Here is a 27,917-nt window from a genome sequence, read left to right on the forward strand (position 1 = left end):
GTCACAGCGCAACAGTGCATACGCCGCTCTTCTCTATCGGAAATACAGAGAAATGTCTTGACCTCGTAAACATTCGTACTAGTAACCCCGACTGTCCCAGACACCACTAACAGTTGCGGATCGCCATCGAACAAAAAGAGCTTACCTCTGCCACGTGCACGAGGCTGTCTCTCAAGCAGTACGGCCTCCATCGGGATCAAAGGCCGTGTTTGCGACGCCAATTTACGACGAAAGGTACGGGGACAACTGCCTTCGGGACCGTTCGGTAGGTGGGGGCGGCTGCCGGTGGAGTGTAGCGTGCCAGCGAGGGACCTGCTGGCACCGGTTGCGAACGAGCTCCTTCTGGACTGGGCTGAGGCTCAAGCCACGCACTTATGCTCGCAACCCAGGGGTGGGGTTGGGGGCGATCGACCAATGGGAAAACGCCAAGGGATAAGCGTGCTTTTGGGGCAGACGCTACAGCCAATGGGAAAGCGGCTCCATTGTTCAGTGGCACTCGTGAGGCGTAGCCACGCACCGCGCGCTCGATCACACAAGGCACCGCAGAGCGCCACGAGAGCACGGATGGTCACGTGGTGATGATGATGATTATTATTCCACAGCCATGGCTCGTACCCACTGAGGGGGATCTGCCAAGAATCGATGACTTAAGTAAGATTTTTTTAATAATAAAACCACCCACCAGAAAAAAAGAAAGAAAACAGAAAAGACACCCTTGGCAGAATGAAAGGAGTGCAATAGTTGTTTGTCACTCGTTCAGATAAGACATTTATTCATTACCTTGAATAGGAATCAGCATGGTTAAACAGTGCTCTTGTGTATGTTGAAGTTTTTTTGCACAAATATTAATCACGCAATTAAAAGCTTAATTATTTTACTTTCATTAGTTACTTGCAAACTGTATAGAAAACGTTCTCGTGGCTGAAGCCCAGATCGCAAGCACCAAAGGAAAGTATTTTTTTCTATAGTTAAATTCAGCCCCAGGCTAGCGAATGGGAGGTCACGTGGATGGAGGGTTCTTCGTTGTCATCGTTGCATGCATTTAGTTGGGTAAAACTACAACGTTAACTTTCCGTATAGATATCAAAAAATGTCCTTGACTACAAGGCCATTCCCCTGCACTGCGTATGAGCCATGGCCACTGAACCACCTCCGAGAACCAATGACTGTGAACACAGTGAACCATTATCACTGAATCAAATACAGACAGACAGACAGACAGACAGACAGACAGACAGACAGACAGACAGACAGACAGATGGACGGGTGGACAGATAGTCGGATGGGCGGAATCACAGACAGACAGACAGACAGAGGGACGGGTGGACAGATAGATAGATGGGCGGACACACAGACAGACAGACAGATGGGCGGGTGGACAGACAGACAGACAGACAGATGGACGGGTGGACAGATAGACGGACACACAGACAGACCGACAGATGGGCGGGTGGACAGACAGACAGACAGACAGACAGATGGGCGGGCGGACAGACAGACAGTTGAACACCACATATCGATCAATCAAACAGACAGATAGACGGGCGGAGGATTCACGGTTTACCGATAAAATGGTCTGAAGCTTCGCCCCACTCATCATCATTCACTCCGTGGATATGCTGTAATTTCTAAGAAGACGCCTTCGTCTGGTACCAGATGCAAAGCTGCTGGCATACAAAATGCTCGTTATACCATGCGTTGAAGTACGCATATATTGCTTGCTTTTCGTATGCAAAGGAACTCATCGCAAGGATTGAAGAGGTGCAGAGAAAGGCAGCGAGGTTTCTTTAATAAATACAAGATAATGAATTCTCTCACTGAGTTACTAAATAGAGCTCATGTATTAACACTACAAGCAAGACTAACATTTTTTGTTTCAATCAATTCGTGGTAACAAACATCGACACGTCAAAGCTAATTTCTTTCAGTCGTGCTATAGCTTGACACCATACAGGCCCTCACAAAAACTAATTGAACACTTTTGTAATTCAAATTGATTCTCACTTCCCCCAAAACATAAGAGAACGGAACCATCTGAGTCATCCATGGTTATTATACATCGTCTATACATGATAGAATCATATGTACATGCTAAGGATTTTCTGTGAAATCAATTGTTTTCTTTTCTGTCTTTTTTGTATCTTATTTATTAATTTCATTACAACTTGCATTATGTATGCCCTCCCTGCAAATATGTCCGCTAGAGAGATCGGCAGTATTGATAAATAAATAAATAAACAAAATCGCACAACACCAAGCGCTACAAACAGTGTCGTGACTAAAATCACGTAACAGCACGGGCAACAACTAATCCCGAGACAAATATCACGTAACATTACACGCAACTATAGTCCCGTTACCAATTTAACACCACGCGCAATCAGCCAAGCAGCTAAAACAATTATTACTACACAGCAACTAGTGCCGGGCCGTGACTGAAGTCACGTTACACTACAAACAAGAACTATAGTCCTGTTATTAAAAACGCGCAACGCCAAGCGCAACAAGTGGTCTGGTCTCGTGACTGAAATCACGCCTAACACTATACGCAACTACTCCCGTAATCGAGTTAACACCGCGTGTAACTAGTTGCGTGACAAACCGCCTATAACATCACGCGCAAGAACTACAGTATACCGTGACAAAAATAACCAACTCATCAGGCTCCAGTAAGCAACTAACCCACCAGCAGGTCTGGTAACACGTACTAACTAGTAAGGTGGGAAACTGGCGCAACTATGCTAATAAAGGATCGATATACCTCATGTCCCGTCTGAACAGGCAAAACTCGGAACACGTTTACCTTGCAACGCTTGCACGGAAAGCGGGAAACTAAACAAAGAAAATAACGAGAAAGCTATAGAACCTGACGTCAAACGATTAAACCTAAACGGCAGCAGAACAGCCTACGAGTCAATCATGCTTAATCATATCAACGAAGGACTAAATCCCTAACCAGCAAGCGCCGCCTGGTTCGCATAATTATATGAATGACGCGCCTCCTCATCGAAAACCAGCGAGACTCCCTGAACCAGGGTAAATCAGCGAAACTCCGCAAGCAAAACAACGAACTAAAAAAAAATAACGATTGATCATATCGTGGTTTTCGAGACGTAAATCCTCAACAATTAAAAGCGATTAGCATAGATCGCGAACACGACACTGTTTGTGACAGCTCTGCAGCGCAAAATGGAACGGCTATAAAGCCAGGCGCAGCGAAAGAAAAAGAAGACGCTGTGTGCGTTTCATTCCTTTAAAAAACAAACACTCGGGCTACCGCCTTCTTTCTTGCGGAGTGTCGGTCGCGTATGGTAATTGAGTTCTGAAAAGAAAAGCAGTCAGTGGAGTTCTCTGAACAGAACACGAATCGAAAGCGAGAGCGAAAGTGTTACAGCACGTAACCTGGGCTTTGCCTTCGAAGAAGAACAGGTTCCAAGGGACGCTACGCTTTCCAATTTTTTTCCGCGGGATTTCAGATAAAGGGTTGAAAAGGTGGCGTCGTTCGAACACGGACGCGAGTGAAGTCGATGCACCAAAACAGCATTTTCGGGCTCTCGACTTCTCTCTCTTGTTCGCATGCCCCGTCCTGAACATGAGTGCCCACTAACTAGACCAACTCTTATGCGAAAGACAGAAGGCCCTCGCGAAACAGATAGCGCGGGGAACTTGTATGTAAACACGGGAAAGATAGCGCGTAAAAGGAGAAAATGTACGACACTCACTGCGGGGTCGCATCACGGCAACTTTCCTTGTCATGCTGTTCGTCTTCCTAGACTTGTAGTGCGAATGTACTACGGCTCGGGCTACGCTGTCCGAGAAAACGTGAGCCGGTGCTTTTCGTCGTCGTCTGTGCGTGTGCACTTGGCGATGGCAGAAGATCGAGTGGCGACTCCAATCCCACAGGTGTAGTTAGCGTAGACCTGCCGACACGCCGGAGCCCACTAACGACAAGACCGCCTGGTAACAACAGCGAGCCACAAATTAAACGTTGCCAGCTCCGACACCCTTTTTTTGTCCTGCTAACGTCTGCTGGCTTTGTTCGTGGAGCTCGTTCATTGGTTCGGCACTGATCACGTGACCACAAGGTGCGAGCTTCATTGGCTTGCCATCAACCAAGGGGTACGCGTGCGCTTTCGTGTGTGTGCGTGGGGGGGGGGGGGGGCGTGTCGGCATGGAACTGCGCGAGGAACCGAAACTAGCAGTGTCTCCATGTTGGCGCAGGAGGTGTTGGAAAATGTCGATGCTAATAAAAATTCTTAAATTCGGGGCTTTAAGAACACTCCATGTTGCGAGCATTTCTTGACGCTTCGAGATTCTATCCTGTGAATTATTTATCCAATGACAAAAAGAGATCTGGTTGAAAAGGTCTTAGACTAGTTCCATTGAAAAACTTCCATAGATGGTGGCAAGCCACAGTCTAGCACACTTTTACCTAAAATATTTTCTTTTCCACATCCCATTCTTGCTTTTGTGGTTTGCTTTTGACAGCGTTAAAGATCTCTAAGGCTACGCTTATGATATGTGCATGCGTTGAAAAAATTGTAGTTTCGGAGCCCAGGAACATTAAGTATGACTGTTCTTAATAAAGGAGACATACAAGGACCATCGTATTCGGTAAGGCTAATGACTGATTTCGAACAAGGTTTTTGGATTTCGGGCACCTACCCACTCTGTTGGATAGGCCAAAGGTCGAGGGGAGCATACCTTAGTACCTTCTTTGTTCTTCTCTGAATGCACTGCGAATTATATATCCAATGACAAAAAGAGATCTGGTTGAAAAGGTCTTAGACTAGTTCCATTGAAAAACTTCCATAGATGGTGGCAAGCCATAGTCTAGCGCACTTTTACGTAAAATATTTTCTTTTCCACATCCCATTCTTGCTTTTGTGGTTTGCTTTTGACAGCGGTAAAGATCTCTAAGGCTACGCTCATGATGTGATCATGCGTTGAAAGAATTGTAGTTTTGGAGCCCAGGAACATTAAGTATGACTGTTCTTAATAAAGGAGAGATACAAGGACCATCGTATTCGGTAAGGCTAATGACTGATTTCGAACAAGGTTTTTGGATTTCGGGCACCTACCCACTCCGTTGGATAGGCCAAAGGTCGAGGGGAGCATACCTTAGTACCTTCTTTGTTCTTCTCTGAATGCACTGCGAATTATATATCCAATGACAAAAAGAGATCTGGTTGAAAAGGTCTTAGGCTAGTTCCATTGAAAAACTTCCATAGATGGTGGCAAGCCACAGTCTAGCGCACTTTTACGTAAAATATTTTCTTTTCCACATCCCATTCTTGCTTTTGTGGTTTGCTTTTGACAGCGGTAAACATCTCTAAGGCTACGCTTATGATATGTGCATGCGTTGAAAAAATTCTAGTTTCGGAGCCCAGGAACATTAAGTATCGATGTTCTTAATAGAGGAGAGATACAAGAAACATCGTATTCAGTAAGGCTAATGACTAATTTCGAACAAGGTTTTTGGAATTTGGGCACCTACCAACTCCGTTGGAAATGCCAAAGGTCGAGGGGATCATACCTTAGTACCTTCTTTTTTCTTCTCTGTATGCACTGTGGATTATTTATCCAATGACAAAAAGAGATTTGGTTGAAAAGGTCTTTGACTAGTTCCATTGAAAAAATTCCATAGATGGTGGCAACCACAGTCTAGCGCACTTTTACCTAAAATATTTTCTTTTCCACAACCCACTCTTGCTTTTGCGGTTTGCTTTTGACAGCGGTAAAGATCTCTAAGGCTACGCTTATGATGCGTGCATGCGTTGAAAAATATGGTAGTTTGGGAGCCAAGGAACATCAAGTATCACTGTTCTTAATAGTGGAGAGATACAAGGAACATCTTATTCGGTTAGGCTAATGACTAACTTCGAACAAGGTTTATAAATTTGGGCACCGACCAACTCCGTTGGATAGGCCAAAGGTCGGGGGGATCATACCTTGGTACCTTCTTTTTTCTTCTCTGTATGCACTGCGAATTATTTATCCAATGACAACCCTGGGTGCTGCCATTCGCCGTCGCCTAAAGCTGGAGCTGCCCAACCGAACGCTACCTCCCATCATGGCTACCAACAACGCGCAACCTGGCTCTTCCACTCTATCCCCCAGGAACCCCGGCATTCTTCATTTGCGAGAGCCCAAGGTCTTTAGCGGAGCTGATGAGACCAACGTGGAAGACTGGTTCGCTAACTACGAACTGGTGAGCGCAAACAACAAGTGGGATGACGCGGACAAATTGACTAACGTCATGTTTTACCTCACTGACGTGGCCAAAATGTGGTATAACAACCACAAAAACGACATTACGACGTGGTCCATCTTCAAAACGTTGTTTGCTGACGTTTTGGTTGACCCGCTGTCCGCAAGTCCAGAACCGAACAACGCTTGCGGACTCGCGCACGAAAGCCAACGGAATCTTTCACAAGCTACATCGAAAACATTATTGGTCTTTGCAACCGTGTGAACACCACCATGCCCGAGTGGGAGAAGATTCAACACATCCTCAAAGAGATAAATGACGGTGCGTATCAGCTGCTCCTCGCCCGTAATCCAGCCACTGTTGCGGAACTTGTCACTTTGTGTCAAAGTTTCGACGAGTTGAGCAAGCAGCGCGCCCTCATTCGGCCATTTTCCTCACACGCCGACTCGCTCTCCAGTCTCACTTCCGTTCCCGACCACTCAGAAACCCTGCAAGAGAATAAAGACTTCGTGCGTGAAGTAGCTCGGCAACTGTCATTGATTCCCTTCACGCAGCAGCCGCCGTCCTCTCGTCTGCCCTCACCACTCCGCGACGTTATTGCCGAACAGGTAGCTCAGGCTGTTCCCGTCGCTGCCCACCAGCAGCCTGTGGCCATGCCTTTTGCCCATGCGCCGGCTATGCAGCCCGTGGCCGCGCCTCTTACGTATGCCCAGGTGGTACGCAGCAGACCCCGCCAGCAGCATTTGCCACCCATGTCTTCAGTTGCTCCCCACTCCGCCCCTTTTTCGACACCTTGGGCCGCACCACCAGTCAGCAATTCCTGGCGCACTCCTGACAATCGACCGATCTGCTACGCCTGCGGCACTCCAGGATACGTGGCACGATATTGTCGCCATCGCTTCCAACCACTCCACGACGCTACTCGGCCGTTACCGTATGACCCACAGCCCATGCACATACCTGCTCCCTATACCTCACCGCAGTATGGATACACTAACCTTCCTGAGTCTCGGTCACCCCAGCCCTCACCTCAGACTCACTCTCCCCGCTCCCCATCTCCTCGCAGGCGATCACTGTCCCCAATGCGTCCTAGACCCGCTTCCTCCAACCGGGAAAACTGAACGCCGCAGTTCCAGAGGCAAGAACTGCGCCGTCGTCGAAATGCTCAAGTCCTCGCACTTTACCAGCTAACGTCGTCGCCATATCTGTCGATGGTGTTTCTACCTTTGCCCTCATCGACACAGGTCTGCCGTTTCTGTTATAGCCGCCCAGCTCTGCCGCTCCCTACGCAAAGTGACCACGCCCCTCTCTGGTCTATCACTTCGTACGGCTAGCGCACAACCAGTTCGACCTCTTGGCACCTGTACAGCCCACATTTTCATCCAAGGTTCTATGTATGTTGTCGAGTTCATCGTCCTTTCGGTGTGCTCGCAAGACGTTATCCTCGGGTAGGACTTTCTGTCAAATCATCATGCCATCATCGACTGCGCACGCGCTGAAGTTCAATTTTCGCACCTGTGTGACGAACCTTTGCACGAAACCCTTGAGCGGTCGCCAAAACTTGTCGTGCGTGAGGACACTGAAATTCCGCCAGCCTCTCTTGCCGTTTTCCCGGTTTGCTGCGATGACTATAACGATGCTACGGTAATGTTTACACCTTCCGACATTTTCATGAGCCGCAGAGCCGTTTCTTTGCCTTTCACTACACTTCACGTCAATGCTGGCCGAAGCAATATTTTCGTCCACAACCCCCTTTCTGCACCGCTTACGCTACTTGCCGGCGAATGTCTTGGCCGAGTGGATTACCTTGATTCTTCTTTATTCCTTAACATGCCAGACGAATCGTGCAGTAGCGCCTCTACCGAACTTCATGCCCTTTCCCTACTGGAATGCTCGTCCGGTGACACCTTCTCGAGCTCCATCGCCGACACCTTAACTGCTCAAGAACGCGCCGAGCTTCTTAATCTCCTCCAGCACTTCGCGAATTCATTCGACGTTTCTCAGCCGCAATTGGGGCGTACTTCGGCAGTGCACCACTACATTGACACCGGTTCGCACCAGCCATTGCGTCAAAGACCGTACCGTGTCTCTGCTGCAGAACGTCACGTCATCAACGACCAGGTCGAAAAGATGCTAGGTCGTCGCGTTATTCAACCATCGCACAGTTCTTGGGCATCTCCTGACGTTCTAGTTTGAAAGAAGGATGGATCAATTCGATTTTGCGTCGACTACCGGCGATTAAACAAGTGACGCGGAAAGACGTCTATCCACTACCGCGCATTGACGACGCCTTTGGCAGCCTCCAAGGAGCCGCATTCTTCTCCTCCTTAGACTTACGATCTGGATACTGGCAGGCTCCTATGGCAGAAGCTGATCGCCAGAAAACTGTTGTGTTCTGGGTTTTCGGTTTTGGATTGACATGTGAGGATGCCAGGAGGCGCCGCTCTGGCATCTAGGATTTCAAGGCGACTGTAAAATAAAGAGAGTGTGTGTTGGGTAACCGTGGAGTGCGGTTGTTGTTCTTTGTTTCGGCGTTTCGCGCCAACCCGCGTGGACGCCGGCCGCGTACGTCTCCGTCGGCCGTCTCTTCTTCTGCTTCGTCGGGACCAGCCAGCCTCCAACACAGCAAAAACTGCGTTCATTACACCAGATGACCTGTATAAATTTAACGTAATGCCTTTTGGGCTTTGTAATGCCCCTGCCACGTTTGAACGACTCATGGACAACACACTGCGTGGACTGAAGTGGTCTGTGTGTCTATGCTACCTCGACGACATTGTCGTTTTCTCTCCCGATTTTCCTACACATCTGCTTCAGCTCCAACTGGTTCTGACGTGTTTAACCAACGCTGGGCTCCAACTGAACCTCAAAAAGTGCCGCTTCGCTGCGCGAGAGCTGTCCATCTTAGGGCACATCGTGTCCAATCATGTTGTTCAACCCGACCCTGCAAAACTGCGAGCAGTCGCCGAGTTCCCGAAACCTACTACACTGAAAGAATTACGCAGTTTCATCAGACTATGCTCGTACTTCCGGCGCTTCGTTCGAAATTTTGCGTCGATCATGTCACCACTGACCGACCTCCTACGCGGTGACGCAGACCTTTCATCCTGGTCTCCTGACTGCGACGTCGCGTTCGCCACGCTCCGTAGTGTGCTAACATCTCCTCCCAATCTACGGCATTTCGACCCAACAGCTGCAACGGAAGTTCACACAGACGCTAGCGGGGTTGGTCTTGGCGCTGTCCTCGCCCAGCGCAAGCCGGGCTACTCCGAATACGTCGTCGCTTATGCGAGTCGCACGCTCACTAAAGCTGAGGCCAATTACAGCGTCACTGAAAAAGAGTGCTTAGCGCTAGTGTGGGCGCATCGCAAGTTCCGCCCTTATTTGTACGGTCGCCCATTCGACCTGGTAACGAACCACCATGCACTTTGTTGGCTCGCCACAATGAAAGATCCTTCTGGCCGCCTAGCTCGGTGGGCACTGCAAATCCAGGAGTACGACATTCGCGTGATCTATCGCAGCGGACGCAAGCATTCCTACGCCGGCGCCCTGTCCCGTTCGCCTTTACCTCCCGACTCGGCCTGCGGAACCACTGGTACCAACTCCATCGCATCTCTCGACCTCGACTCGTTTGCCAGTGAACAACACAAGGACCCATGGATCGCTTCCCTTTTTGACTGTCTCTCTGGATCGTCAGCCACTGCGGTATCACGATCTCTACGACGTCAAGCTGCTCATTTCGCCATTCGTGATCGGCTGATACACCGACGCAACTACGCCCCTTAAGGTCGTAAGTGGCTCTTGGTTGTCCCCCGCAGCTTGCGATCACAAATGTGCACCACCTTTCACGACGATCCCCAATGTGGCCATGCTGGAGTTTTCAAAACTTACGAACGCATTCGCCGTCGCTTCTACTGGCGCGGAATGTATAATTTTGTTCGAAAATTTGTTATGGGCTGCCCTGACTGTCAACGCCGCAAATCACCGCCTTTTCACTCGTCCGGTGCACTTCAACCACTTCCGTGCCCTGCCAAACCTTTCGATCGAATTGGAATTGATCTCTATGGCCCTCTACCGACAACATCAGATGAAAATTGGTGGATAATAGTCGCTGTGGATTATTTAACACGCTACGCTGAGACCACCGCCCTTCCAAGTGCCACTGCGCGGGACGTAGCGTCCTTCGTCCTCCATTGATTCATACTACGACATGGTGCTCCTCGAGAACTACTAAGTGACCGAGGACGAGCCTTCCTATCAGAAGTCGTCACGGCTCTGCTTTCTGAATGCCATGTTGTTCATCGCAAGACTACGGCATACCATCCGCAGACTAACGGGCTCACAGAGAGATTTAACCATACACTCGACGATATGCTCACGATGTATGTGACATCCGATCATACTAACTGGGATCGCATCCTTCCATTCATCACGTTCGCATACAACACCGCGGCACAATCCAGCACTGGATTTTCACCTTTCTTTCTCCTTTATGGACGCGAACCATCCCACACCATCGACACTCTCCTTCCATACCGTTCTGACGCATCCGAATGCCCATCTGTGTCCGAAGCTGCTTGAAAAGCGGAAGAGTGCCGTGAACTCGCACGCACCTTTACGTCACAAGAACAGCAGCGCCAGAAAGAAAACAACGCCGGCTCTTCACGAAGCCACAGCTATTTCCCGGGATCATTTGTATGGCTGGCTGTTCCTTACCAAACCCCCGGCCTTTCCTCAAAACTAGTCCCGAAGTACGAGAGTCCTTACCGCGTTTTGGAGCAAACCTCACCGGTGAATTTTCTCATTGAGCCACTCTCCCCATCTGACGACATGCGCCGGCGTGGACGTGACATCGTCCACGTCCCCCGCCCTAAGCCATATTATAGCCCTCTGCTTCCAGACTCTTAGGTCGCCAGGATGGCTCTTTTTCGGCGGGGGAAAATTGTGAAGAAGAAAACGCATCGTTGGCAACCAACATCGCCTCCGCTTGGGTACTGGGTCCTGGGCTTCGCTCGCTCAGCTCGTGCTGATAATCACCGGCATCTGCTTGACCGTTGCTCTTTCCCGATCGTGTTTCATCGTAGGACCACCGTCGCAACAGTCGCCAATAAACCCTTTTTCAAAATAAACATATATATATATATATATATATATATATATATATATATATATATATATATATATATATATATATATATATTGTCACGGGGTCGTGACGTGGCCAAAGACAGGAAACTTCGTGTTGGGATTTAACTGTTTATTTGGGCGAACCTGTGCCCGGTAAAGGGAAGGTCTAATTACAACAGCAGTCTTGCACAGATAGCAGTCTCGGACTGATAGCGGCAAACGCAGCGTCGGCCTTCGATCAACAACTGACAAGTGGCAAAGCGCGTCGGCATTTATACCCTTGCCATCGAATGTTCTAGCGTTATCGCTGGTGGTGGCGTAGGTTCCAGAACAATCTGTACCGTTCGCAAGGTGGGTGTGATCTTATCGAAATGATCTACTACAGTCCGGAACCTTCTCAAAACCTGCAGGCGCGGTTTGCGCCGAGAATCGTGTGGTGTTTCGGAACGATAACAAAAGCTTGTGAAATGGAACGTGGCATTGCCCCCCTCTGAAAAAAGGCATCGTCCCGATGCTTCAACTAAAGATGAAGGTACATTAATAATGCAAGAAAGTACAATGAATAAATTTCAATACAACAATAATACAAAAAAACACTGTTTCAGTTTGTTAACGTGCATGAAACGGCTTGAGGCGCGCGACATGGACGACTTCAGGTCGCGACCGGCGTCGTTGAGAGTTCGTGATGCCGTCGGGGACAACCACGTAATCAAGTGGGCCGAGACGTCGAACCACCTTGTACGGTCCGAAGTACCGTCGCAGAAGCTTTTCACTTAGTCCACGTCGGCGTATCGGCGTCCACACCCAAACACGTTCACCGGGCTGGTACTCCACGAAGCGTCGTCGAAGGTTGTAACGGTGGCTGTCGGTCGTCTGTTGATTCTTGATACGGAGACGCGCAAGTTGTCGGGCTTCTTCGGCGCGTTGCAGGTACTCGCTCACATCGAGGTTTTCTTCGTCGGTGACGTTGGGTAACATGGCATCGAGCGTCGTTGCCGGGCTCCTTCCGTAGACCAATTTGTATGGAGATATCTGCGTCGTCTCCTGCACCGCCGTGTTGTATGCGAAGGTCACATACGGAAGAATGGCGTCCCACGTCTTGTGTTCGACATCGACGTACATTGACAGCATGTCGGCGATCGTCTTGTTAAGCCGCTCGGTGAGGCCATTGGTCTGTGGGTGGTACGCTGTCGTCAGGCGGTGGTTTGTTTGGCTGTATGCCAAGATCGCTTGAGTTAAGTCGGCAGTGAATGCCGTTCCTCTGTCGGTGATAAGGACCTCCGGGGCGCCATGACGTAGGACAATATTTTCGACGAAGAACTTAGCTACCTCGGATGCACTGCCTTTTGGCAGGGCTTTTGTCTCGGCGTAGCGGGTGAGGTAGTCAGTAGCTACCACGATCCACTTGTTTCCGAAAGCCGACGTCGGGAACGGCCCCAGTAGGTCCATACCAATCTGCTGGAAAGGTCGGCAAGGTGGATCTATTGGCTGCAGAAGTCCCGCTGGCCTTGTCGGCGGTGTCTTGCGTCGCTGACAGTCCCGGCATGTCCTCACATAACGAGTGACGTCGGTGGTAAGACGCGGTCAGTAGTACCTTTCTTGTATCCTCGCGAGCGTGCGAGAAACACCGAGGTGCCCTGCCGTCGGATCGTCGTGCAGGGCCTGCAGGAGTTCTGGTCGCAGCGCTGAAGGCACCACAAGGAGGTACTTAGCCCGAAGCGGTGAAAAGTTTTTCTTTTGTAGAAGACCGTTTCGTAGAAAAAACGACGCAAGTGCGCGCTTGAATACCTTCGGGACTTCGGCGGTCCTGCCTTCGAGGTATTCTATTAGGGCCTTAAGTTCCGGGTCGGCCCGCTGTCGTTCAGCGAAGTCGTCGGTAGTGATCGTTCCCAAGAAGTAGTCGTCATCCGGGTCGTCGGCTAGCGGTTGGTCGACAGGCGCACGAGAGAGACAGTCGGCGTCAGAGTGTTTTTTGCCGGACTTGTAAATGACAGTAATGTCATATTCTTGAAGTCTCAGGCTCCATCGTGCGAGGCGACCTGAAGGGTCCTTCAAAGTGGCTAGCCAACACAAGGCGTGGTGGTCGCTCACAACTTTGAAGGGCCTGCCGTAGAGGTATGGGCGAAATTTCGACGTAGCCCAGATGATGGCGAGGCACTCCTTTTCTGTTGTGGAATAATTTGCTTCTGCTTTGGATAACGATCGGCTGGCGTAACTAATAACCCTTTCAAGTCCGTCAGCCCTCTGCACAAGAACGGCGCCAAGACCTACGCTGCTTGCGTCAGTATGTATTTCTGTCTCGGCGAATTCGTCGAAATGGGCAAGTAACGGAGGCGTCTGGAGGCGATGTTTAAGCTCCTGGAAAGCGTGTTCCTGTGGCGTTTCCCACTTGAACTCCACTTCGGCCTTGGTAAGGTTAGTGAGAGGATCGGCGATGCGGGCGAAGTTTTTCACGAACCGCCTATAATAGGCGCACAGGCCCAGAAATCGGCGCACGGCTTTCTTGTCAGTGGGCGGCGGGAAGTCGGCGATGGCGGCTGTTTTCCGTGGATCAGGACGAACTCCAAACTTGCTGATAACGTGCCCCAGAAACAAGAGCTCTTCATACGCAAATCTGCACTTTTCTGGCTTCAGTGTGAGTCCGGAAGTCTTGATGGCTTGAAGTACAGCTTCAAGGCGCCCAAGATGCTCGTCGAAACTCGAGGAAAACACGACGACGTCGTCCAAGTACACAAGGCAAGTCTGCCACTTCAATCCTGCCAGTACTGTATCCATAACGCGTTGAAAAGTTGCAGGCGCTGAGCAAAGGCCGAAGGGCATCACCTTAAACTCGAAGAGGCCGTCCGGTGTTATAAACGCCGTCTTCTCTCGGTCTCTTTCGTCGACTTCGATTTGCCAATAGCCAGTCTTGAGGTCCATTGACGAAAAGTACTTGGCGTTATGGAGCCGATCAAGTGCGTCGTCTATTCGTGGGAGAGGATACACGTCCTTTCTTGTGATTTTGTTCAGGCGGCGATAATCGACGCAGAAACGTAGGGTCCCATCTTTTTTCTTCACTAACACCACGGGGGATGCCCATGGGCTCTTGGACGGCTGGATAATGTCATCCCGCAGCATTTCATCAACTTGTCTCTTCATGGCCTCACGTTCTCGCGTCGAAACCCTGTACGGACTCTGACGGAGTGGTCTGGCATTTTCTTCGGTTATGATGCGATGTTTCGTGATTGGGGTCTGGCGAATTTTCGATGACGACGAAAAGCAATCTTCGTATTGCAGGAGCAGGGCCTTGAGCTGTGCTTGCTTATCGTTCGGAAGTCTGGGATTGACGTCGAAAGCTATGGGAGGGCCTTGGTTCCTCTGAGCAGGTTCCGCAGAATCGGCGAGGGCGAAAGCACTGGTGGCTTCGACAATTTCTTCGATGTATGCGACCGTTGTTCCTTTGTTCACATGTTTGTACTCATTGCTGAAATTCGTGAGCATAACCGTTGCTTTGCCTCCCCGCAGCTCTGCAATTCCTCTTGCGACGCAAATATTTCGGGTGACCAACAGATGCTGACTGCCTTCAACGACGCCTTCCAAGTCAGGTGATTTAGGGGCGCCGACTGAAATAATGACGCTTGAGCGAGGCGGAATGGTGACTTGTTCTTCCAGCACATTCAAGGCATGGTGTCCTGACGGCGTGCGCGGCGGTAGTGCTTCTTCTGTGGATAACGTTATTGACCTTGTTTTTAGGTTGATGACAGCACCATGGAGGCATAAGAAGTCCATGCCAAGGATGACATCTCTCGAGCAACGCTGTAGGACTACGAAGTCTGTAGGATAAATACGGCCGTTAATGGTGACTCTCGCTGTGCAGATTCCTGCAGGCGTTACGAGATGACCTCCGGCTGTGCGGATTTCAGGGCCTTTCCAAGCTGTCCTAACTTTCTTTAACTTCGCGGCGAACGACCCACTGATGACAGAATAGTCGGCTCCAGTATTGACGAGAGCAGTCACACTGTGGCCGTCAATAAGAACGTCGAGGTCGCTAGTTCGCCGTCTCACATTACAGTTAGGGCGTGGCGTCGGGTCACGGCTGCGTCGGCTTGTTCCGCTGCTTCCATGTTGCGTCGTCCGGCCACCTTCGGTAAGTGAGCTTTCGCCTTCAGGGCTTTGCCTGGTTGGTGTTGTGTTCAAAAAGCTCCGTCGCGTCGGCGTCGTCGTCGTCGGATCTTCGGTAGTTCGTCGCACAGCAACCGCACCTCCATCGGTTGCTGCCCTTAGTTTCCCGGATACGGGCTAGGAGACCGGCCCTGCGTTGGGCCAGAGTACTGCCGGGGGTGCGGTGACATGTGGCGGCTGGGCGACGGCGAACGGGGAGGACTTCGCGGTGTCCATTGAGTTCCTGCCAGGTAGTCGGCGATGTCACGTGGCTGATCTCCTGGCTGCGGACGCGGTGCGTTGACGGCGAAGCCACGCAGTCCTATCTGTCGGTACTGGCAACGGCGGTATGTGTGCCCGGCCTCGCCGCAGTGGTAGCAGAGCGGGCGGTTGTCAGGTGCACGCCAAACGTCCGTTTTCCTCGGTGCACTGCGCTGGCCCGCTGGGGAACGGTAAGACGTTGGTTGGGGTGGTGGCGGCGGTGGCGTCTGGAGACGGAAGTGTGACGGGGCGGCGTTTTGGCGTGGACGGGGAGGAGCGTTGTGGCGCACTGCAGCGGCGTAGCTCATAGTTTCTGGCTCGGGCGGCGGTGTTTCGGGAATTCGAAGCGATTGCCGGACTTCTTCTCGCACAATGTCGGCGATCGAATCCACTTGAGGCTGCGCCGAAGGCAACAGTTTGCGCAGCTCTTCCCGCACGATCGCTCGGATCGTTTCACGCAGGTCGTCGGAGTCACTGGCTTGAGCAGCAGCGCATTCTGGAGTCAGGCGACGATTATACTGTCTGGTGCGCATGTCCAGCGTTTTTTCGATGGTGGTCGCCTCGGATACAAATTCTTGGACGGTGTTCGGTGGATTCCTCATTAGTCCCGCGAAGAGCTCCTGTTTGACCCCTCGCATGAGGAAACGAACTTTCTTTTCCTCAGGCATGTCTGGGTCAGCGTGACGGAATAGGCGGGTCATCTCCTCTGTGAAAATTCCAACCTTTTCATTTGGTAGCTGAACCCGGGTCTCGAGTAGAGCAGCGGCCCTCTCTTTGCGAGCGACGCTTGCGAACGTTTGCAGAAATGCGCCGCAGAAGACATCCCACGTTCGGAGCGTGGACTCCCGATTCTCTAGCCAAGTCCTTGCGGTGTCTTCCAGGTAGAAGTACACACGACGGAGCTTTTCTTCGTTGTCCCAGTGGTTAGGGCGGCCACGCGGTCGTATGTTTCTAGCCAGGTTTCCGGGTCTTCAAACGTTGAGCCATGGAACGATGGTGGTTCCCTGGGTTGATGAATGACGATCGCGGGCTGGGACGCTCCGGTTGTCATTGTCGCTGCAGTCGAGGTCATGGTCTTGGTCTTCCGCGCCTTGTCTTGTAGAAGGCCATACTCCGGTGGGATACCTTGCTGTCGGCGGCTCGTTCGCTGCTCTTGGTTGGCGTCGGTGTCTTCTCCGCGACGGGGGCTGGGTTCACGGCTTGACGGGGGCGTCCGGTACATGAACGAAGCAGCACCTCCACCAGATGTCACGGGGTCGTGACGTGGCCAAAGACAGGAAACTTCGTGTTGGGATTTAACTGTTTATTTGGGCGAACCTGTGCCCGGTAAAGGGAAGGTCTAATTACAACAGCAGTCTTGCACAGATAGCAGTCTCGGACTGATAGCGGCAAACGCAGCGTCGGCCTTCGATCAACAACTGACAAGTGGCAAAGCGCGTCGGCATTTATACCCTTGCCATCGAATGTTCTAGCGTTATCGCTGGTGGTGGCGTAGGTTCCAGAACAATCTGTACCGTTCGCAAGGTGGGTGTGATCTTATCGAAATGATCTACTACAGTCCGGAACCTTCTCAAAACCTGCAGGCGCGGTTTGCGCCGAGAATCGTGTGGTGTTTCGGAACGATAACAAAAGCTTGTGAAATGGAACGTGGCAATATATATATAGTAGAGAAGCCGCCGAACACTGAAGTGGGTCAAAATCTCAAGTGTTCTCTAGTGGGGCTACCCAATAAAGGACGCCGCTCGCGCTGAGAGTCCGTGCTTGGCCGTTACTGCCGCCATTGTGTATACTCGCTGTGTGCCTGCTAATAAACGCCATAACAAATTGGTGGAGAGTGCTACGATCCCCTTTGATGCCCTGGGAACTGCGTTCACGTACCCTGCAATCTACCATGTCCCACGACGCCTCTCAGCAAACGCCTCCTCCCATGCCACCCCCTTGTCCCGGTGTTCCCAGGATCCGAGATCCACCCATCTTCACGGGTGCCGATGGCAGTGACGTGGAGGACTGGCTCGCTATTCACGAGCGCGTGAGCGTCCCCAACAAATGGGACGAGGACGGCAAGTTGACAAACTTGGTGTTCTACCTTGCGGGTGTTGCAAGCTTGTGGTACAACAACCACGCGTCCAATTTCGCAACCTGGTCAAGTTTCAAGACCGCTATTACCAACGTTTTTGGCCGCCCTGCCGTTCGTAAGCTGCAAGAGCAGCGCTTACGCGAACGCGCTCAGCAGGCCGGTGAATCATTCACCAGTTACATAGAAGATGTCCTGGACCTGTGCAAGAAATCCAACGACAGCATGCCCGAATCAGACAAGATCCGGAACGTCATGAAGGGCATTGACGATGATGCCTTCACGATGCTGCTTGCCAAAAACCCAGGCACCGTAGCTGAGGTCATCACGCTGTGCCAGAGCTACGAGGAGCTCCGCCGGCAGCGATCGATGACCCGTCGCTCCACCCCACGAGATGCAGGGCTTGCAGGCTTGGAGGCGAGCTGTGATGGGGTGGCACTGCTGGCAGACCTCAAGTCCTTCATACGTTAGGAAATCGCGTGGCAGTTCTCTCTCCTGCCCTTTGCCCACCCACCGGCTGCTCAACAATCGGCCACTACCATTCTTCCACCCATCCGCCGAGCAATTGAGCAGGAAATAGCGGAGGTCGTGCCTGCGTACCAACCACTACAGCTTCCGGCCCCTGCGCCCCCAAGTTACGCCCAAGTGGTCGCCAGGCCGCTTCCAGTCGTTCAACCGCCCGCCCCACTGACTTACGCCGAAGCTGCCACACGACCTCCATCCTTTGCAGCGGCTATGCCGGCTACGTATGTTGACGTGACCTCTCAGACTCAGCTCCAGCACCCCCTGCAGCCTTTCCAGCCACCGTTCCGCCAATCGGCTCTTGCGTCATGGACAAGATCTACCCCAGCGAACCGATGGCGCACACCCGACAACCGGCCCATCTGCTTTGACTGTGGTTACGCCGGTCATGTAGCCCGTTTTTGCCATCGTACAGCCGGCTCCAATTTCTTCGCGTATTGCTGGCCACCTCAGCCGTCCCTATCACGACGAACCACCGTCTATGCCACCGCCGTCTCGCCCAGGTCCATCTCCTCGAAGGTCGCCGTCTCCACGACGTCGTTCCCTGTCCCCCATGAGGCCAAGTTCGGCTACTCATGAGCGGGAAAGCTAGTCGTCGCAGTCCCCGAGGCAAGGACTGCGATGCTATTGCGATGTGAAAGCCCTCAGAGCCGCCCATCTAATGTCATAGACGTGCTTGTGGACGGTGTTCATGCATCTGCTCTTATTAACACTGGAGGTGCAGTATCCGTTATGGATGAAAACTTTTGCCGCTTGCTTCGAAAAGTGACGACGCCAATTTCTGGGTTGTCCCTTCGTACTGCCGGTTCACATCGTATCCATCCTTCAGCAGAGTGCACAGCTCGCGTTCTCGTTCAGGACGTTCTGTATGTCGGCCAATTCATCATCATTCCTGCATGCTCTCATGACGTCATCCTGGGGCGGGATTTTCTCTCCCGCAACGACGCCGTCATCCATTGTGCCGCTGCCGAAATTGAACTTTCACCCTTCTCGCATTTGACGCCGGAAGACAGTCCCTCGAATCTGAGTAAGGTTCTCATAAAAGACGATACCGTAGTGCCTCCAAGCTCGGCAATGGGTGTATCTGTCTGCTGCGCTGGACTCTCCGACACAATCGCACTCGTTTCGCCATCCGACCGTGCTTGCCGGAGAAAAGGGTTGCTAGTACCTTTCGCGACCATGCAAATCACCCAGAGCAATGCCGCTATTTTTGTGACCAACCCATCCCCGTACACTGTTACCTTGGTTCGAGGGGAATGTCTCGGCAGAGTGGAACCAGTGGATAACGCACAAGTCCTGGACGTACCTGATGACTCGCGTTGTCTCAGTTCGTGTACTGTCAGCGCTGTTTCCACTTATGATTCATCATCTCCTGATGTATTTGGCCCTTACATTGATGACAATCTTACGTCGGTACAGCGTTCCTAGCTTCTGGACCTGCTGCGAGAATATCATTCTTCTTTCGATGTCGGGCGAAGTTCTCTCGGTCGCGCGTCCGCTGTTACACATCGTAACGACACTGGTGCCCATCCACCATTACGGCAACGTCCCTACCGCGTGTCGCCTGCTGAACGTCGGGAAATTAACGGGCAGGTTGATGATATGCTCAGACGCGACGTTATTCGGCCCTCGGACAGTCCATGGGCGTCTCCTGTTGTTCTTGTCGCGAAGAAAGATGGTTCACTGCGCTTCTGTGTGGACTACAGACGGCTCAATAAGATCACTCGCAAGGATGTTTACCCACTGCCGCGCTCGATGACGCAATTGACAGCCTTTACGGAGCCGAATTTTTTTCTTCTCTCGATCTGCGCTCAGGGTACTGGCAAGTACCCATGGCTGATGACGCTCGACCGAAGACTGCGTTCATCACACCCGACGGTTTGTACGAATTCAACGTCATGCCGTTTGGTCTATTTAATGCACCTGCGACCTTTGAGCGCATGATGGACACTGTTCTGCGCAACTTGAAATGGCACACGTGCTTGTGTTACCTCGATGACGTTGTTGTGTTCGCCCCAGATTTCTCTACGCATCTCCAACGTCTGAAAGAAGTTTTCGCACATGTGAGCAATGCCAGCTTGCAACTAAATCTGAAGAAGTGCCGCTTTGCAGCACGGCAACTCACCATCCTAGGGTACGTCGTGTCTAAGGATGGCATTCTTCCTGACCCAGCCAAGCTTCGGGCCGTGGCTGAATTCCCCAAACCTGCGTCCGTCAAAGAACTGCGTAGTTTCGTGGGCCTGTGCTCATACTTCCGACGCTTCATACGAAACTTTGCTACGATTATATCACCGCTGACGAAGCTCCTTGGAAGTAACGGGCCCCTCAATTCGTGGTCGTCTGAGTGCGACGACGCGTTCGCGAAGCTCCGCCATTTGCTGACTTTCCTCCCATTCTACGCCACTACGACCCTACGGCCCCGACGGAGGTGCACACAGACGCCAGTGGTGTAGGCCTCGGCGCTGTCCTCGCGCAGCGCAAACCCGGATTCCCTGAATATGTCGTAGCATATGCAAGCCGTACGCTCACGAGAGCCGAAACAAACTACACCGTCACGGAGAAAGAGTGCCTGGCGATCACCTGGGTCTTACAAAGTTTCGACCTTATTTGTATGGTCGCCCATTCGATGTCGTCACCGACCATCATGCACTATGCTTGCTTTCATCATTGAAGGATCCCTCAGGCCGTCTCGCCCGTTGGGCTCTTCGCTTACAAGACTACGACATCCGCGTGCTGTACCGCAACGGATGCCAGCATGCTGACGCCGACGCCCTCTCGCGCTCCCCTCTGCCTGAAGGTGATGTGCTCTGCTCAGTATCCTCGGCTGCTGTTTCTGCCATTGATGTTGACATCATCGCTACCGAACAGCGGAAGGATAATTTGATCGGCCCGCTCATCGACTTGCTCTCTGATCCATCCGCAACGCCATCCACGCGTGCCTTGCAACGTCAAGCTCGCCATTTCGCCATCCGTGACGGCCTTCTACACCGACGCAATTACGACGCCGATGGCCGGCAGTGGTTACTCGTGATACCCCGCAGTTTGCGGTCAGAGATATCTGAATCCTTCCATTCTGATCCGCAATGCGCGCACTCTGGGGTATTCAAAACCTACCGTCGCATTCGACAACGCTACTTCTGGCGCGGGATGTACCGCTACGTGCAGCAGTTTGTTCGCTCCTGCCTCGCTTGCCAACGCCGCAAACCGTCAGCACACATGTCGCCAGCCAGTCTGCAACCATTACCTTGCCCTGAGCGTCCGTTTGGGCGCATAGGTATCGATTTGTAAGGAACACTTCCTCTGACGTCGGCTGGTAACCGCTGGGCCATCGTCGCCGTAGATCATTTAACGCGATACGCCGAAACCGCCGCTATCCCTGCGGCTACTGCGCGTGTTGTTGCGTCCTTCCTAAAGCATCGATTTATACTGCGCCACGGTCCACCTCAGGAGCTTCTCAGCGATCGAGACCGTGTCTTCTTGTCAGAAGTCGTCGAAGACATTCTCACGGAGTTCCATTCTGTCCAACGCAAAACAACTGCTTACCACCCGCAGACGAAGGGTCTGACCGAACGCTTTAACCGCAACCTCAGCGACATGCTTTCGATGTACGTCGTCGCCAACCATACGAATTGGGATACTATACTGCCCTTCGTCACCTACGCCTACAACACCGCCCCTCAGAGCACGACCGGTTTTTCACCTTTCCTCTTGCTGTACGGAAGGCACCCGTCACACACCATCGACACGATACTCCCGTACACGCCGGATCCATCTGAGTGTGCACCTATTTCCGAGACAGCCAGACTTGCTGAAGAGTGTCGCGAGCTGGCCAAGACATTCACGACGCATGAGCAAGAGCAGCAGAAGAGTATTCGTGATGGCTCCGCCACTTCTGAACCCACGTTCCTTCCTGGTTCCCTTGTATGGCTCTCAATCCCGACCTCTGTAGCTGGCCTTTCTTCCAAACTACTCCCGAAATATGAAGGTCCCTACCGTGTGATCAAGCGCACATCTCCAGTCAACTATCTTGTCGAGCCACTTGAACAATCTTCGGACATGCGCCGTCGCGGGCGCGACATAGTCAACGTGGAGCGCCTGAAGGCTTACTATGACCCGCTCGTAGTGACAAGCTGTTAGGTCGCCCGGCGGCTCCCTCTTCGACCCCGGGGTAATTGTAGAGAAGCCGCCGAACACTGAAGTGGGTCAAACTCTCAAGTGTTCTCTAGTGGGGCTACCCAAAAAAGGACGCCGCTCGCGCTGAGAGTCCGTGCTTGGCCGTTACTGCCGCCATTGTGTATACTCGCTGTGTGCCTGCTAATAAACGCCATAACAATATATATATATATATATATATATATATATATATATATATATATATATATATATATATATATATATATATATATATATATATATATATATATATATATATATATATATATATATATATATATATAACGCTTCACGAGTGACATAGAGTGAACTCAATGAACGGCGAGGCGCTCGCCATGTGACGTACGCTCGTGTTTCACAGTGATGGTGCGGCCATACGTTTTTTTTTAGTGCTCTCTCTCTCTCTTTTTTACAATCGTTTGTAAAACTGTCAGTAGTCGTAAGCTTGGCCGAAAACAGCAGTTGATGTAAAAAAGAAACTATTGATATATGGGTTTTAACGTCCCAGAACCACTATATTATTACGAGAGACGCCGTAGTGGAGGGCTCCGGAAATTTCGACCACCTGGGGTTCTTTAACATGCACCCAAATCTGAGCACACGGGCCTACAACATTACCGCCTCCATCGGAAATGCAGCCGCCGTAGCCGGGATTCAAACCCGCGAGCTGCAGGTGAGCAGCCGAGTACCTTAGCCACTAGACCACCGCGACGGGGCGACGTAAAAAAAGTATTAGGTGCAAAAGTATGCGGGAAGGGCTTGAGCCATTGCTTTAGAGAGCGTCGTTCTGCGGCTGTAGCGTTTGTTAATTGGCTTTGTTCGACTTCGCAGCTATTTAGAGCGTTTTTCAACTTTTCGATCACGCGCAGGTTGCGATTGATCGTATCTGACATACTCAAATATTTATTTTCGATCGCTTGTACGACGTTTCTTGAGCAACGTGGACCGTACAGTTTTTATGAGACCTTCGCAAGTACCTGGTACATGCCTAATAAACTGTGACTAATATGCAAATCTGTGCTGATCACCGCTCTAAAACCAGCCAGGAGGCAACTACATGTACTTGTCAGGAGTTTCAGTTTCACAAAAATGAAACCGAAACTGTCTACACGCTTGCTGCGACATCTAGAGAGTAATGGCACACCTAGCGAAGGCGAGGGCGAACCGGCGAAGTGACAGCTTGGCTTAAAGGCTGAGCCTTCTGTGGCTGAACTGGCTTAACTCTAGAGAAGGTGTGTGAACACTTTAAACTATAGTTCCTTACCATGTGTGCCTTTGCTAGTCGCTGACATATTGAAATGAGACGGCGTCGGCAAAAAAGAAGAAGCGCATCGAGCACGAGTGCTCGAACGCACCTTGTGGCTCGCACGCTTGCTTGCTCTGGGGGTTTGGCTGAAATCTGAGTAGCCTCTACTGAATTTCTTCTTGGATAGGCGTATCTAAAGCCTTAGCATTGATTAGCTAGTACCCTTCTGGCTAGTCAATCCAGACAGATGCCGCTTTCTTCGCCTGGACCAGGGACTTATCTCTGGTCTGCTTCTCTTTCACCGCAGGAGCTACCAGTGGACCAGTTCCTACGCAATGGCGTCGCTTCCGTTCCTGTGGCCCTAGTCCCAAGCAACGACGGAGTCATTAAGATGAAAAACCCTAAAGTGATCCAGTCGGAACTCAAAGCAGCGACAACTCACTATCACACCATCACAGAGGTCCGGCAGTTTGGCAAGGGAGGCATTGTCTGCTTTTCTCCTGACCAGCTCTGTGTCAAAGACTTACTTAAATGCTCGATGTTCGCTACCAATCCGGTGAGCGCCTTCATTCCTCCTCACCTAGCATGCGTCAGAGGTATTGTCCGAGGCGTAGACATCAACATGACTCCAGCTGAGGTCCTAGAGATGTTCTCTGAGGCAGGTGCTATTGCAGTTTATAGATGCTCACGAGTTGTAGAACAGACAAAGATCCCTACTGAGTCTGTAATTGTCACATTTGCCGGGTCGATTCGCCCCACTGAAATCAAGGCGTGGCCTTTAATATTCAGAGTCGAACAACTGTCACCTCGTCCCCTCCAGTGTCAGAAATGTTGGCGCTATGGACACACTTTAAAAGGATGTAGGTCAGCTCCCAGATGCCGAAAATGTGGTGAGGCACATACTGCAAATGAATGCAATTGTACTGAAGAAAAGTGTTGTCTTTGTCATGAGCAGCACTGCGCAGATAACGCTAATTGCTCAGCCAAAGCGCGGGAGACTCAAATTATGGAAATTGTTGATCGCAGACGCTGTTCACGAAAAGACGCCATCGCTGAAATTCAGGCAAGAACCCAGGGATATGCTGGTGTTGCAGCCCGACATAATGCAACTTTAGAAGCTTCTCTTTCAGTGTCCATTGCAGACATGATTGAAAAAGCGATGGAGAAAGCTATAGATCGCCTGGCCACCACCCTTTGTGACTCCTTATCTCATATTGTAGCCACTCAGTTGACGCAAATATATGGGACACCAAGAGATATGAAGGATACTTCCCAAGACAACGTAACTCTCCCACCAAGTGAAGCAGACGCAGAGTCATCTCCTTCAGGGGTACAGGCTGCAGGGCCCTCTTGTACAGACAACCAGAGGATAGGTGAAGACATACTAGAGGATGATCAGGATTATGATGATATGGACATGGACATCAAATCCCTAAAGCGCACTCGATCCCCTGTCTCCAAAAATACTGGCTCTTCAAAACATTCAAAAAACAAAAAATACCAGAAGGAGAACCTATCGAAGAGCGATTTTCTTAAAGACAGCATTTTAGATAAGGTAGTTGCCGAAACAATTCTGTCAAAATGATAGGTTCTATCAAAATTCTTCATTGGAACTGCCGATCTATTCATTCAGCTAGTACAGATTTATTGTATTTATCTTATAAATTCAATCCAGACATTATTGCACTGCAAGAAACGTGGCTGTCAGCACATAATTCGTTTTACCTACCTAATTTCCGGTCTTTTCGCCTGGATCGCCCATCCAAAGGTGGAGGTTTAGCGTTCTTTGTCAATAATAAAATTAGTTCAAAGATCAAAACTTCGTACAAAAGTATATCCCCCGAATGTGAAATTTTCGCTTTAGACATCACCTTGCCTGGATGCTCTCCCTTCTCTCTGGTAAATCTTTACTTTCCTCTGGGTGTACAAGACACGCGATGTTTAGACATGGCTGTTAGTTCGTGGTGCACAGAAAAAATTATGGTTGGAGATTTTAATTCTCACCACACTAGTTGGGGTTTTAGGACTGATCAATGTGGACAACGCTTGTGGGACTGGTCTATAGACCATAATTTATCATGCCTCAACGCTAGAACTCCCACATTTATCCGAGACCGATCCCGCTCTGCCTTAGATTTGAGTTTTATAAGCTCGGGTATTTCTAGCGTATCTTGGACTACTCTAGACTGCGCCACCAACAGTGACCACTTACCAGTACTGTTTGAAATTTCTTGCCCCATTATTCCATCTTACTCCCAAGCTCGAACCTTTATCAATTATTCCAAATTTAAAAATGACCTAGAAGTTGCTTTGACTACCCCCACTGAAGACAACGATGAAAATAAAGCCATGAAATTAAGTGCGGTAATTAAAAGAACGTTCAAAAAAGCAGAATTTTCTATTGAGTCTGATACGAGAAAGCCTTGTAGCCAGTGGTGGAATTCTGAGTGCTCTCGTGATCATAGACGACGACAAGCGGCTTGGAAGCAGCTAATTCATAATCAGTCCCCCAAAAATTGGGCAGATTACAAGTTTATTGCTGCTACATTTAAGCGCACCGTGGCTAAAGCTAAAGAAGACTATGACAAAAAACATTTCGACTTTCTTTCCAAACCTAGAAATAAGAAAGCGTTATTCCGATATATGAGATCGCGCAAAATTCTGCCGTCTCTAGCTAACTCTGATTATGACAGGTTATCGACGGAAGAAATGACTAATTCGTTAGAGGCAATCGGAAGAGGTTTAGCTAACAGATTTTCGTCGACTTTGACAATCAACTGGCAAAAGTCCTCTATAAAGACTGACTACGAAAAAGTGACATTGTCCGAAATGTCAAGCGTAATTAGAAACTTACCCTCTTCGGCTCCTGGTCCTGACGGTATAACAGTTCCTATGATTAAAATTTTATTCCAGATATCACCCGGCGACGTCCTCAACCTTATAAACTATTCCTTAAGCAATGCCTGGATACCACATGACTGGAAAATAGCTAGAGTGATTCCCATATTAAAAAAACAAGGGTCAGGTTTTAACATTGACAACATCAGACCAATCTCTCTAACATCTCACCTGATCAAAATTATAGAGAGAGTTCTCAATAATAGAATAAAAGTTTGGATGGCTGACAAGCTAATATTGAAACCATTTCAAATAGGTTTTCGTAGCGAATGCTCAATTTGGTGTGCTCATGCCGACTTAGAGAGCCGAATACAGCTTGCCCGAAAAAGACGACAATACGCGGTACTAGTAACACTAGACATAGCTAAAGCTTATGATAGCGTTGAGCACTCAATTTTATTGAATTCTTTACACGAATGTGACTTTCCGCGTTATATTGTTGATTGGGTAGCAGAGTTTCTAAAATCGAGAGAATTTTATTGTGCAAAGGATGGATGTCACTCATCTAAATTCAAACAGCAACGTGGAGTACCTCAAGGGGCGGTCCTATCTCCGCTGTTATTCAATGTGTTGATGAGCTCAATTCCCATTGAACGAGATATCACTGTCTACATTTATGCAGACGACATTGCATTTTTCGTTGCAGATAGTGACATTTATTCTTTGCATCAAAAATTGCAAAAGTACATGTATTCTCTTGAAATTTGGCTGCATTCAATTTCATTGTCTCTAAACATAAGTAAAAGTGCGCTCCTGGTGTTCCCTATAGCAGATTCTATTCAAATTTCAGTACTTTATAATCAGGAACCGATTCCACAAGTAGAGTCTATCAAATATTTGGGCATTATTTATAACGAGAAACTTAACTGGAGCCCTCACATAGACTATAACGTGGCAAAGGCACAACGAGCTTCAGGCTTATTGCGAAGGTTGAGCAACAGAAAATATGGGTTACGTAGACACACCTTATTAATGATATATAAAATGTACATGCGCCCAATACTCGAATTTGGGTGTATATTATTTTCGGGTGGCCCTACGTACAAAATTAAACCGTTAGTTCTATTAGAGCGAGAAGCGTTACGGTTGTGTTTGCGACTCCCCAGGTATGTCGCTATTAATGTACTATATCAGGAAGCTCGCATACCAACTATTCTTTGCCGATTCCGTATCTTAACAGTACAAACATACTTGAAATTTTACGGCTTATCAGCGAGACGGGCTGCATATGCCTTTATTAGTGACCCCGACGCCTTCTTCCTCGC

At 50.1% G+C, this 27,917-nt stretch overlaps 1 protein-coding gene across 5 annotated transcripts in view; it reads right to left on the reverse strand.

Moving 5' to 3' along the window:
- Positions 1-27,917, reverse strand: part of LOC142761674 (protein argonaute-4-like) — a 49,101-nt gene that overhangs the window by 20,768 nt on the left and 416 nt on the right. For 2 of the 5 annotated variants that reach the window (XM_075881783.1, XM_075881784.1), the window contains exon 1: positions 146-1,195. The exons of 1 other annotated variant lie outside the window; for it this stretch is intronic. In XM_075881783.1, the coding sequence (XP_075737898.1) occupies positions 146-191 (46 nt within the window). In that variant the 5' untranslated portion in view covers positions 192-1,195. Of the gene's footprint in view, positions 1-145; positions 1,197-3,722; positions 4,127-27,917 lie in introns of those variants that run through there. 2 more of the 5 variants (XM_075881785.1, XM_075881787.1) reach the window with 2 other exon arrangements.

The sequence above is a fragment of the Rhipicephalus microplus genome, chromosome X, assembly GCF_043290135.1.
Source record: "Rhipicephalus microplus isolate Deutch F79 chromosome X, USDA_Rmic, whole genome shotgun sequence".
Classification (NCBI taxonomy): domain Eukaryota; kingdom Metazoa; phylum Arthropoda; class Arachnida; order Ixodida; family Ixodidae; genus Rhipicephalus; species Rhipicephalus microplus.